General features: G+C 33.7%; 2 protein-coding genes across 2 annotated transcripts; one reads left to right on the forward strand and one right to left on the reverse strand.

Moving 5' to 3' along the window:
• The first annotated feature begins 595 nt into the window (after positions 1 to 595).
• LOC145035455 (uncharacterized) lies at positions 596 to 1,455 on the forward strand. Its single transcript, XM_078984000.1, has 2 exons — positions 596 to 803; positions 1,034 to 1,455. The coding sequence occupies exons 1-2, from the start codon at positions 596 to 598 to the stop codon at positions 1,453 to 1,455; spliced, it is 630 nt and encodes a 209-aa protein (XP_078840126.1).
• A 2,841-nt stretch (positions 1,456 to 4,296) lies between these two features.
• On the reverse strand, positions 4,297 to 12,645 carry LOC145036414 (Cyclophilin-like peptidyl-prolyl cis-trans isomerase family protein). The gene is made up of 9 exons (XM_078984860.1): positions 12,396 to 12,645; positions 6,716 to 6,829; positions 6,470 to 6,618; positions 6,304 to 6,376; positions 6,134 to 6,223; positions 5,980 to 6,019; positions 5,559 to 5,641; positions 4,712 to 4,747; positions 4,297 to 4,605 (listed from the first exon to the last, which is right to left on the reverse strand). The coding sequence occupies exons 1-8, from the start codon at positions 12,519 to 12,521 to the stop codon at positions 4,727 to 4,729; spliced, it is 696 nt and encodes a 231-aa protein (XP_078840986.1). The 5' UTR covers positions 12,522 to 12,645; the 3' UTR covers positions 4,297 to 4,605; positions 4,712 to 4,726.
• Positions 12,646 to 13,281: the final 636 nt, after the last annotated feature.

Genomic DNA, 13,281 nt, shown 5'->3' on the forward strand with positions numbered 1-13,281 from the left:
ATGTCGTTCTTGGAAAAATTCACTTTTGTGGTGAAACACAAGTCTGGAATGTCGAATCGGGTGGCTGATGCATTGAGTCGGAGGAGTAATTTGCTAGTTTCCATGAGGGTTGGTGTGCCGGGGATGAATGTCTTCATTAGCAGCTAACGATTGACCCTTATCTTTCTGTTGTTCTACAGGGTATACAATCTGGACAGATGTCTAATTTTCTACTGCATGAAGGTTTCGTTTTCAAAGGCAATCAATTGTGCATCCCTGATTCTAGTCCCCGCCTTCAAATCATTAGGAGCTGCATGGTGAAGGGCATGTCGGTCGAGATCACACTTTACAGTAGGTACAATCATCTTATTTTTGGTCTACAATGCGCAAGGAGGTGGATAGATATGTTAAACGGTGTCGAATCTGTCATGTGTCAAAGGGCACATCTACCAATGCGGGACTCTATATGCCTTTTCCTGTCCCATCACAATCGTAGGTAGACATCAGCAAGGATTTTGTGTTGGGTTTACCACGTACACAACGGGGAAATGATTCAATATTTGTGGTTGTTGATCGTTTTTCTAAGATGGTGCACTTTATTCCTTGCAAAAAGACGATGGATGCAGTTAATGTGGCCCAGTTATTCTTTCGAGACGTCTACCGTTTGCATGGATTGCCGTCTTCTATTGTTTCAGATCGAGACACTAGGTTTTTGAGTCATTTTTGGTGCAGCCTATGGAAAATGGTGAACATTCGGCTCAACTTTAGTAGTGCATATCATCCTCAAACGGATGGCCAAACAGAAGTTGTCAATCGATCCCTTGGTAATATTTTGCGGTGTTAATTGGCTGATCGTGTGAAGACCTGGGATCAGAAGCTTTGTCAAGCTGAGTTTGCTTATAATCATGCTATCAACCGAAGTACTGGATATAGTCCATTCCAGGTGGTCTATTCTGTTCAGCCATGGGGACCACTTGATTTGATGTCATTGCATGTTTCTAGGGTTGTTCCAAAGAAAGTGCAGGATTTTGTTGGACTGCATGATGCTCATAAGGATGTTCAAACAACTTGGTCCGAGCTAACTCCAAGTACAAGCAAGATGCAGATAAAAAACGCAGACAAGTTGATTTTGAAGTAGGTGACTTTGTTTGGGTTGTTTTGACTAAAGATCGTTTTTCGGTTGGTGAGTACAACAAGCTGTCAGCTAAAAAGATTGGAACGGTGGAGATTATGGAGAAGATTAATTCCATTGCTTACCGTCTACAGTTGCCAAGCCACATTCGTTGTTCTGATGTTTTCAAAGTAAAGCATTTGCTTCCTTATTATGGGGATTCTTCTGATGATGACCATGGTTCACATTCGAGGTCGAATTTTTTCTACCCAAGAGGGGATGATGCAGGCTCTAGTGTGGAGGATCGGGCCCTTGCGTTCCTAGAGGCTCACGATCGTGTAACTAAAGGGGCTTCATGGAAATAGCCATAACTTTGGCTACGAATCTTCGTTTTCGGCCTAAGACCAATCAAATCGAAGCTTGGAGCAAGGAGCACGTCTAGATAAGTTCCCGAAGGGGACCTACCCATTTTTAAGTCCAGAAATCGCTTACCAAATGGAGTTATGAACAATTTTGTTATTTTTCCTTAATTTTTGGGTTTTGTTTTTGGGTTTGTATTTGGTCCATGGACTTTTAGGGTTTCATTTTAATTTATGCTTCTTATTTAACTGCTTTTTATGTAATTTGGATGGTCGATCATCAATTTTATGAACTTTCGATTTTCTCCCAAATTCTATGCGTGTTAACCCAGATTTTGATGTCAATCACACAGTATACGTAGAATCAACGTGGGTTTGAAGAGATTGTCCTGGTTATTCTTTTAGAATCCACAATTTGCTACATCAACCTCTTCAGGTTTTGTTTTTACGATTTTTGGATTTCTCTGATGTGAAACTTATTTTGAAAACAATTTGAAAAGAATGATGATTAGGGGTTTATTTCAAAAGTTTAAAATTTTCAAGAATTTTACAAATGTTATAAGATACCTACCACTAAACACACCACTCCACTTTTTTTTTAATTAAATTAAAATTAAAATTGCATAAAAATCATATAATTTTTTTTAAATATTAGTTTTCATTAATTTAAAATACCAAATTACATTAATTAAAATAAAAAATAAAATTAACATTAAAAATAAAAATTACATTATTAAAATAAAAAATAAAAATAAAAAACATTAAAAATAAAAAAAACCTAAAATTACCAAGCTTAACTAAAAACAACTATCCATTATTCCTACATTAGACTCGAACGGACTTCTTCATTGCGAGAAATAGCTCCAAATTTTTGCATTCGAGGTCGTCCGCTTTCATTTTCAAGACTTCCATATCAATTTTTGTTTGAATAGTCAATTGTGTTTCTATCATTTTTTATCCTATCCGACTCAACATCTTCGTCTTTGTTTCTTGAACATGCACATAACGATCAAATTCCTCTCCAAATTGATCCATAACACTAGATTTCGAAGCTGTGGAAGCCGCTTTTTTTGCTTTATTTCTTCCAACAGGCCGACGAAGATGTTCATCTTCAAGATCGAGCGGATCATCATTGATGTCGAAATGTGTTCGTCCGTCCGATTGTTAGGAAGTTGCATCGGGGTTTCTTGAACGTTTTGAACCGGAAAATTGTGAATTTCCTTCCGTTTGCTCTTTCTATTTCGAAGAATCTTTCAACTTTAACCAATATTTCACATATGGAAAACTTTTGTGGGTTGGCGTTATATTTCAAATTCATTAAAATTGTTTGACCCATTTTTTCGTATGTTTAGGATGTTGTAAATTCCTCCAAATTCAATGCATTTTAGTCGAGTATCACGCAACTTCAAGCTAATTTGATCAGTATTTCGATTTTCACTTCCCATTAACTCATAAAATAATGCACTTACTCCCAAAAACAATCGAGCGTTTAACTTCGCCTTCGATTGGTTCTTAGAAAGTTGAAATCCATGTCTCTACTAGCTTTTCTTTTTCCACTTTTGTCCATGGGACCCTTTTTGGGTGGTGTTGCCTCGAGCTGCTTTTTTTTCTTTTTCTTTTTAGGTTGAGGTGGTGATGAAGGTTGAGTTTCTAAAACAAAATTCGGAGAATGAAGGGTTGTGATGGTTGTTGTTGTTGGAAATGTTGTTGGAAAGCTTGACATTATTGAAGTTGTTGGAAGGTCGAAAAAGCTTGATATTGTTATTGGAAAAGTATTGTTTTTTGGATAGGGGAACCGGTTTGAAGCAAATTGACAAAACCACCTTAATGTAATTCCATGTTCGGGAATTGACGAGGGGTTGTTTCTAACGCAAAAGTGTTATCGGGTTTGCGATTTCTAAAGTTTGAAGTGGTGTTTTGGTTGGGATCCAGTTTTGATTGATATGAAATTATGGTGTGTGTATTGTTTATAGAGAAAGAAAAGAATTGTGCAAAGAAATGAATTTAAAAATGTGGCATTTATAGGTAAAAAAGATGTTTAAAAAATATAACCGTTCAACGTCTACTTTCTTGTCGTCTTCTCCCATTCGTCGTTGTCCCTCGTGCTCCTGAGCACAAAGCTCCACAACCCCGAAAACCCACACTAAGCCGGGGTGGTGTTCACGGACCACTATCATGGCCACGTAAACCACGAACCCGCTCATGGCCAGTATACCATATGGTCTAAGGGGCAAAAATGGATATGGTACTACTTTTGTTATGGTGGTGGTAAGCATGATAATATTGCATTATAATCTTTTTAGCATAATAGTAGTTGGAATATCACTTTTAAAGTGTTAATTAAAAACATAACTTTCACGTAAATCGGTAAATTTAAGATATACCAACCCAAACTTATATACCCGAATAACTAGATTGTAGTTCTGTTCGGTTATCAGTCAAATGTCCAACAAAAAAAACTTGATTAACCCAACCAATCTGCTCAAAACCAGAATATAAAAACCTAACTCATGGAATCCATAAGTGAGATCTCTCTCAAATTCAAGATTGTATATCATCTTTCTTGTTATGAAGACACTATGATTTTACCTCCTCCATGTTCCTTAACCCCTACTAGAGTTGATATCGGCTCTTTTGATAGCATTTACCCTAGGAACCATTAAATGGACTCCTAGGATACCAAACAAATGCAATATTATAACATTTTGACAAATCTTGAGAAAGAAAGGTCAAATCTTTTACCACACAAGACAACTCTAGATGCTTCTTTGTGAAAGATTTGACCAATCTAGAAGGAAAGGTCATGTTACAACCCGAGGAGCAGACATTTGTCAAAAAAAAAAAATCTTTGTGATAAAAAATCAATATACCTGAATTGAAGAAATTCAATGACAATGACATGATAAAAGCGTCAACAACAGTCACCCTCACTCTTGTCCATTAGCATAACAAACAAACTCAATCCACATGTGTCTGTGAAATCATGTAGCCATCATCATAAAGTTTCTAGTGTATCCTATTTACCTTAAGCATGTGATATGCACATGGGTATGTCTATCATAAGCATGGTTGGGTTGTCTTTGAAGGTCAATGAAATTAGGCCCACATTGACCATTTACATGTTTCCATGTAATTTGACAAATCTTTTTTTCATTTCTGAAAAAAATGAAGTGATTTAGGTCCTTACTTTTATATAATAATAATAATAATAATAATAAGCTTAAAATAACATGGGTACCCAAGAATTGTTGTTACTTCATACCTATGTCATTTTTGGTCATGGGAAACACTTCATCCTCTGTTAACAACAAAAGAAAACCAATTCAATTCTTTATTTTTATTTTTTATTGGGAAGGAAATGTTTGAAGTTGGTTTGATGCAATAACTACTAATGACAAAATAAGAGAATCATGTGGACCCAAATCAATATTAATTAGCAAATATTTGTATGAAAATGGCCGGATAATGAAATAGTGTGATCAAAGAAGGCGCCAAAAAAGAAAGATATTGCAAATATGAAATGTTCCTTTGCATTATTCAATGAAAAATTGAACACCTTTTCTAGGATGTGTCATGAGAATTGCAGTGTATATATATACTATATTAGTATATTATCATCACCACAAATGAACAAATGGGATTGATTAGGTCTAAAAATAAATTGTATGTTGTGTTATCATATTAGTATTTAGATATTTGAGTGATAATCAAATGAATAAGTGTGAAGGCATAAATCATGAACTTTTTATCAAAAAAACTTTTTTTTTGTGGGGATCTTCAAAAACCATTTTAGCAGCAAAAAATGCCTTAAATAATGGAGTGTTAGGTTGAGAGAGACTTTCGGAAAAATAAAAACTGTGTAAAAATGAAAATAAATCTTAAAAAATGCCTTAAATAACGGGAGAAATTTAAATTTTGCAGTCGGTAAATAGTGATTTTGCAGTGGGCCCATTTGAAAATCGGTGGTTTAATTACTCGTTGAAAAAGTCAAAAAATGAGTATTTTGGGATAAAGGCTTCTAGGAAAGTAGTAGCTGTATTTATCTTTTTCTCATATAAAATAACTACTAATGTTAAATAATTACTGAAAAAAGAAATTAAATTAATTACCTGTCTTTCAATCTCAACAGCAGAAGCAGCAAGTCTCCTCTTCAACACGGTTTTATCCTGTTGACAATTCTCCATCTCTGTATCTGTGTCAATTAAATAAAACCTAAATCATCACATTAAAAAAAATAATAATAATAACATCTGATATATTTAATTATTAAGTTAGATATTAATTTTAGATTCCAAACTTTAAAAAAATTGGAAATATTGCCATTTTAACATTCAAAAAAAGAAATTTTGGGATTCGTTTATGACATTTTAAGAAATTTTGGGATTCTTATACTACAATCTTTTTATTTCCCTAGAATCATATTTTTGAAGATCACCAACAAAAAGCACGAATAAGAAATATTTTTTGCTTTTATATTTGAAAATTGAAATAAAAGGAAAAGAAAATATTACACAAGACATAAGTACTCACCATAGTAATATGTTGACAGAATTGTGATGCGCTCAGTTGGCTAAACCAGGAGAAAAATTTTAAATTATAATATATATGAATTATGAAAGAATGAAGGATTATATATTTTATAGTCTAAATTTGATGTTATAAAAATGGAAAATAAAAAATATACCATTACAAATATTCCTTCACGTCGAGTGGGTAATTCCTCAAGCTTCTTTAGTGTCTCATCACCTTTAGTAACTTTACCAAATATCGCATACTAAGCAAAGAAAAAAGTTAATAATTTTTTTCCAAAATTTTCATTTGCATTAATTCGAAGAAAGTCAACAAAAGTCAAACCTCATGATCAAGGTGTGGAGCATCTCCAAGAAGCATTGAAAACGATGATTGAGCACTATTCGGATCTGAATACCTAACAAAAATTATTCAAGTATGAACTTACATCATTCCTTTAAAGGTGAAAATAATAAACAAGTAAATGGCATAATTGTAATTAACTAATTACCTTCCCATAGAAAGAATTCCTCTTACATGTTTAACATCACTGAATTCACCTTTAATGGTTTTGTCAGCTTCGGTTCTTTGTTCTTCATTCATAGGAGCTGTTCTACCATTACTAACATCAGCCACTTGTGCAACAAATCCCTTATCCACCTGTTTTTATTTTTTTTGAAATTTTTGTTACCCGTATGAAAATAGTTAATTGATTTAACTTTTTAAAAAAAATGGTTTTTTAGATTTAAGAAGTTACCCGAAAGAAGTGATTTGTATTATAGCATCCCAAACGAACAAGTTTGTAAATGTGTTCCACTGTTTGAGGAGCCACACTCGGGTAGAAACCAAATTCAATGTCTCCATAATTTGTCTGCATTTCAAAATTTGTCAAAAATCCACATCAATAATAATATATGGTTCAAAGTGAATTATGACAGAAAGTTTAATCGAGTTAACTTTAATCCATGGTTGCTTTTATTTTTGTTTTGAATGTTAACACAACGGTAAGTTTTTGTTACTTAAGTCTAGAAACACCTTGTTTTGTTGCTTGACTCCATTTTGTAAAAATGATGAGCTTCACAATGAGCCTGAAATACCAAATCTCTTCTTTGGCAAACTCACATTTTTTTGTATACAATCAACTTTTTAACAAGATTTGTAATACTTGTGTAAAAGGCTCCCCATTATCTTCTTTTGTTTTACTATAAACCAAGATGTTATCAAAGAAAACCAACACAAATTTGTATGGCCCAACAGCATTACTTAAGATTTATAGTGACCTTCTTGAGTACGAAAAGCCATTTTGAGCACATTCACTTTCTTAATTCAAAGTTGGTGGTTTCCCAATTTCAAATCCAACTTTGAAAAGTATTTGCTCCAAATAATTTGTCTAGAAGTTCATCGATGACTGGAATTGGAGATTTATCGAGAATGGTATCTTTATTTAGAGCTCGGTAATCGATACAAAACCGCAAACTTTCATCCTTCTCCGTAACCAATATAATTGGACTTCAGAAAGGACTTTTAGTGTTTGTTTGATACCATGTGGAGTGGGTCAAATTTCGGACTCGGTCCAAAACCGAGTGTTTGTTTTGCATGTTGTCATTGGACTTCACAAATGCTTCAGATCCAATCCGCCTGGAAAAAGGGTAGTATTCGGTCCTTAGAACTTTGTGTCCATTTTGCCGTGTCAGAAGAACAATACAATGCAGCTTCTCTCTCCGTTTCTTCCTAATTGATGTTTATTTCGTTCTCATTGTCTTCTTCCTTAGGTATGTTCCTTTGTCCTACTTCCTTTTTTCTTCAACTATTGTTGTGTACATGTTCTCAAAATTCATCTAATCTATTGTAAAACTCGAAATTCATTGTTGTGTAAAACTCGAATCTTGTTGTGATGAAATCAACCTTTGAAGTTGTATGTATGTTTATGAAATCAAACCTTCTATGTATGTTAATAAAATAAAATATTGCTTCAACAAGTTGATTGCTTTTATCATTCTTATTTGTATGAAATCAGCTCTTATATGTGATGTGTATGAAATCAGTCCTCATGTGTGATGTTATGTCTGATGTGTGTATGTTTATGAAATCAGCCACTTATGTTGTGTACGTGTGTTGTGAATTTTATGTTTAGACGTTGCAAAAAAGAGTGGTAGAGCTAGTTGGTCTTCGGATGTTTTGAACAAATATTTTCTTGAATCATGTACACATGAACTAGCAACTAACGGTCAGGATGGAATGTAGTTGCTAAAAATTTGAAAAACGAACATGACTTTCTAGTTGAAAAAAAAAACAAATAAAATATCGTTATTACTACTTGAAAAACAAATATGCAGTTTTGTTGGAGTTCAAAAACAAAACTGAGAATCTTTATAATTCTAAAACAAACACGTTTCATATGACAGGGGAAAAATGGCAAACGGAGGCGAAGATATTCTTTTATTTTAAAACACATGATTATTTTGTTTTAAAAGATAGATAATATTAATAATTTTTTCAAACAGTTGAACAAAATGGTTGACACATTAAAAAGTGTGCCCCTCCCTTTCGTAAATATATGCACCTAATTATTTGACGAGGCGACCTCGGTAGGTTGCGATAGTTGGGGACCATCTCCAACACTCTCTCATCCCACCGAAGTGTTTACTACACATGATTTTGAGAATGAAGACCCAACACCTTAGATGGATATCTCAGCCTCAACAGTATCCCCACCTACAAGTGTCCAAGTGAAGAATCCTCTGATCGGTCAAAAAACAAAGGAGGAAATGAAATGCACCCAAGGACACTAGATGAGGACTTAAGAGAGGAAGAAGACAAGGGAGGAAAAGAAATAAGAGCAAGGGAACATACCTGAGGAAGAAGACAACGATTAGGAAGAAACGACAAAAAGAGTTGTGTTGTTCTTCTTGTGTTTCTTCTAATAGGGCAAAATAGACACAATTTTGAGGACCGAATCCTACCCGTTTTCCGGTCAGACCGGACCTGAAGCATTTGTGAGGAACGAGTCCCAATTTTAGACCGAGTCCAATGACAGCATGCAAAACAAACACTCGGTTTCGTTTCAAACCGAGTCCAAAATTGGACTTAGTCGACATGGTATCAAACAGGCTCTAACTTAGTCAACAACTATCAAACGATCCCTTACTTTGTTTTATAATGCAGGCTTCTAGCATCTCTTTAACCAACTTTTATATCTCATCCTTTTTGGAATGGTGGATATCTATATGGTCGAATGTTAATTGGTTCTACACCTTTCATGAGACACCCAAGTCAAAGTCAACAAGAAGGTTAGAGATAGGGGTAGGTTTTCCAACGACGCAAAGGAAAGAAAGTACATGGGTTGTTTGGTTAATTTTTAATAGTTAAAGGGAAAGTAATATCATTACCTTATTTAATTATTATTACCATATCTTAAGTGGTTGCTAAATGCACGATAACTTGCTAGTTCAAGTCTAGATAAGAAAAAATAAGGGGAGGGTTTATTAGAAGGGCATCTAGAAATTATACACCTTTTTTGAGTTAGAGGAATACAATGTGTCTCGATTCTCGAAAGTCAGGAACCCTATCCCATGTTTTGTTTTCTTTTGATTTCAATAAGAAGTTCCAATTTGGTTCATATCATAATCCCTCTGGGTTCTTGAAAATTCCTTCAAATATCATTAGTATTTCATAAATGTCCTTTGCATAAGTAGGTAAGTTAATGGGTCTTCGTCTCTTCTAAGCAACCTAATTCGATTACACCTTGTTTTTCTTTTTTTATCGTCTTGATATAGCTTTGAGAGCCTCAGAGACATTTCCTTGCCATTTGTGATTTGACTTGTTCCCCTTGTCATTCGAACTTCATTGTTTGAGTTTGCAAATTCACCTCCATTAGACCTAATTAGGTCAGCCATTGTATATCAAGGATTATAATAGAATTTGTTAAGGGTAAGGTAGAAAATCCATTGCTATTTTAATCCATTGCATCCATAGTTTGACTTTTTACAAATTCCTCAAGCTCCTACTTCTTCGCCTACTCCCATAGACACACTACACATATCGTTTGGATCAAATTAGCTTTACAAACAAATGTATTCGAGATAAAATTGTGAGATGCCCCACAATCTATCAATAATACTACTACCTTTTATGATCCCATTAAGCCCTTTAACTTCATTATTCTAGGTGTAATAAAACCAATTACCGAAGTAACCTCAATTTTGTCTTTCTTGATTACATTGAACAATTCCGCTTCATCTTTCTCTTTTTCTACACCTTCATAATGTTGGTTATTTGAGTGTTGTCAGGATTCTATTTGAGACAAGTCAAGTACCTTTTAGTTATATTTCGAAACTGGAGGTGCGGAGTGCACACTCAAATCACTTAAATGGACTTGGGAACACAGTGGTCCGGCGGCAGCGCACGTGGTAGGGTTCAAAGTGGTAGAGCCCCTAGCGGTCCAAGGGTTAGGCCGAATATTTCCTGCCAAATGACCCAAACTTTGCGTTCATTAAGTGGGAGCAATTTTCACCCTTAAAACCGTCATCTTCTATGTATATAGTTAGAACATCACAAAGACTGTTTTCTTCTCTCTGGAAAAGACATCGATTGCAAGGTATTTTTCTATGTTCAGAATTGGAATAGGCATGTATTCCAATTCGATTTGATCTTGGATTATCCCAAATCGGATTTCATGATACCCCAGGCAATTGGGTCGAAATCATAAATTTTGGAAAGTGTTTCTCATACACGATCCTTGATTCATCCAAGCGATTTCATTGATACTCGAAACCCAAAATCTAACACATAACCTTGTGTTTTCTAAACTTTCTTGGACAATTATGACATTAAGCTCTTTTTTCTTGCAACAATGTCCTGGACATACTTTTCTATCACATTTGTTATTTGTAACAGTCTGACAGTCTCATTTGCTTTTTGCTACAATTCTTTGTTGGAAAGTCTTTTGAATTCTCCTTTGAACTTGTTTTCTAAATTTGTTTTTCCCGCATTCCCTATCACTAGAATTTTCCTACTCTCTTTTAGAATTGTAGAACTAGAAGAGTTTTATATTTGTACCTTTTTGAATTACTTTGTTCTTTTTGTCTACTCTTTCTACTATTTCCATTGCTTTCTGTAATCCATTAGAAGCTAATAAACGAACCTCTACCCTAATTACTTTTGGTTCTAACAATCTCACTCAAAGGTGTTGCTAACAATACAAATTTGCGTTTGTATTCCATTACCAAAGAATCTTGTTTAACTACTAAACTGATTGAGAATTAATTTCTTCAAATCTTCCCGGATTAAATTACAGAAAGATTGAATGCCTTTATGACATCAGACTCTCTTATTTATATCCATTCCTTGGCTTCAAAAATCTAACTACTTATGTAACCGACTAATACAAACTCCAGAGAAAAAAGTAAACAACACATTTCAGCTTTGACTAATTGACTATTGCTTTGACCTTTTTGAGTAAGTATACCTCAAATGTGATCCAACACTCCAACACTATGTTTATGTCACCCAAACACACACATGTTGAGTAAATTCTTTACAATGTTGTTTATGTTCACTTCACAATTAGCAGTTTTAGTCACATAGTTGACCAATCACTCGGTTTCTTTTCACAATCAAACATGAAATTTGTATTCAACCCTAATAAAATATATATGATACTGTCGAGCAAAAAATAAAAATTGTAATTCTGGAATTAAATTGCAAATAGAAGGTATAACATTGAAGCATATAGCTAGAATAAACTTTGCCAAATATAAAATATGGATTAAATTTCATTGTTGAACAGAAACATGATAAAAGACACCTAAACTAGTAGAGATTTAAAATCACAACTTTATGGCAACAAATTGTATTTAGGAAAAAGTAACCATTAGATCATAAACTCATAGGCACTCTCCTAGACTGAAAAATGGATTAACTTTTCTTAATGAAACCTAAAAGTATGAGAGAACAACCCTAAACCAGAAGTTAGCACATGTTTCAAGTAATCAAGTGATCAAAGATCATGTTTTTGGCAAAAGGTCGAAATAAAAAGAGTGAATAGTGTAGCATATATTATAGAAAAAAGTGTAGTTGGGAATTTAACCCTTAAACATGTTAAGATAAACCCTAAACCAGATGCCGATACGCGATCAACGAAGTAAAAACTGGTTAAAGATCAGATTCACCAGTTATGCAATTAGAGTTCTTTAGTAAAAGATGTATATTTAATCATCCCCAATTTGGGAAATTGAGTGTAAACATGAAACGGAGCTTAGATTATAAGTTGCAAACAAACAGATGAGCGACATTGGAGGATTAAACCCAAGACACGGCAAAATAACCTAACCCAGAAGCAAATACATGATTATCAAGTAAGCATTGACCAAGAATCACACTTTTGATAAGAAATTGCAAGCAAAACGATGTTTTTGTGTGATTTGGAGGAATTGAACCTGAAAAACCACGCGAGCAGATCCGAGTAGCGAGTCTTCAGCGGAATCGGCGAACATGGTGGAGGAAAAACAGACAATAGAGATGGTAAAACTAAACAATATCCGATTGAGGAACAATTTCTTCATATCTTTTGACTTGTGGATATTGCCCGTTTTTACGATTTCTTGGAAACGAGTATTGAGACGCAGATAGATTAGTCAACTCCACCTCATATTGCTACTGTGCTATGTGCCTATATGGTTTCTTCTAGATCATCTTGAGTGAGTCGACTCGGATGCATTGTTGATTACTTGATATGGTTTAGCGACTCGGATGTAGCTAAAAAGTAAAAACTAAGTGTACGATTAAATTTGGTTAATACTTTTTGGTGTAGGTCGTAAAGACTAATTAATAAATAACATGTTAAATGTTAAAAATGATAGAGTGTTTTATTTTAGGGAGTTTTTTAAATATTAAAATATTATATTTACTCAATTTAATTTCTAAATATCATATTTACTCTTCATAAAAATTTTAAATATCATATTTACTCTTCATAAAATTTCAAAATATGTCCTTTTTAAACATCAAAATATCATATATGTCGTTCTTAAATATCAAAATACCGTATATGCACTTTTTAAATATCAAAATATCAATGGTAATATCTAAAATATCTTCCATCTACAATATGATAATAATCAACAACAACAAAAACTAAACAATCAAAATATATATTCCATAGAAAGTGTTGAAGATGAATCTTTTTGTCTGTCAAGAGGTCGACATTCCAACAATTTAGAAGTTCACATTCCATTATTATAGACGTAAGAATAATATGGTTAAATTTCTTAATTATTATAATAATTCTAAAGTATAAAAATGATTATAAAATATTAAAAAAAT

The sequence above is a fragment of the Lactuca saligna genome, chromosome 3 (assembly GCF_052625555.1).
Source record: "Lactuca saligna cultivar CGN05327 chromosome 3, ASM5262555v1, whole genome shotgun sequence".
Lineage (NCBI taxonomy): Eukaryota > Viridiplantae > Streptophyta > Magnoliopsida > Asterales > Asteraceae > Lactuca > Lactuca saligna.

What these genes read in the sequence shown, in the direction of transcription:
- LOC145035455 (XM_078984000.1), top strand. Translation starts at nt 596, where the DNA reads ATGGATGCAGTTAATGTGGCCCAGTTATTCTTTCGAGACGTCTACCGT. An exon ending in AGTTGTCAATCGATCCCTTG is followed by an intron (nt 804 to 1,033) that starts GTAATATTTTGC and finishes GATGCTCATAAG; the next exon opens with GATGTTCAAACAACTTGGTC.
- LOC145036414 (XM_078984860.1), bottom strand. Translation starts at nt 12,521, where the DNA reads ATGAAGAAATTGTTCCTCAATCGGATATTGTTTAGTTTTACCATCTCT. An exon ending in CTCCACACCTTGATCATGAG is followed by an intron (nt 6,224 to 6,303) that starts GTTTGACTTTTG and finishes TTCTTTGCTTAG; the next exon opens with TATGCGATATTTGGTAAAGT. An exon ending in TCTGTCAACATATTACTATG is followed by an intron (nt 5,642 to 5,979) that starts GTGAGTACTTAT and finishes TAATTGACACAG; the next exon opens with ATACAGAGATGGAGAATTGT.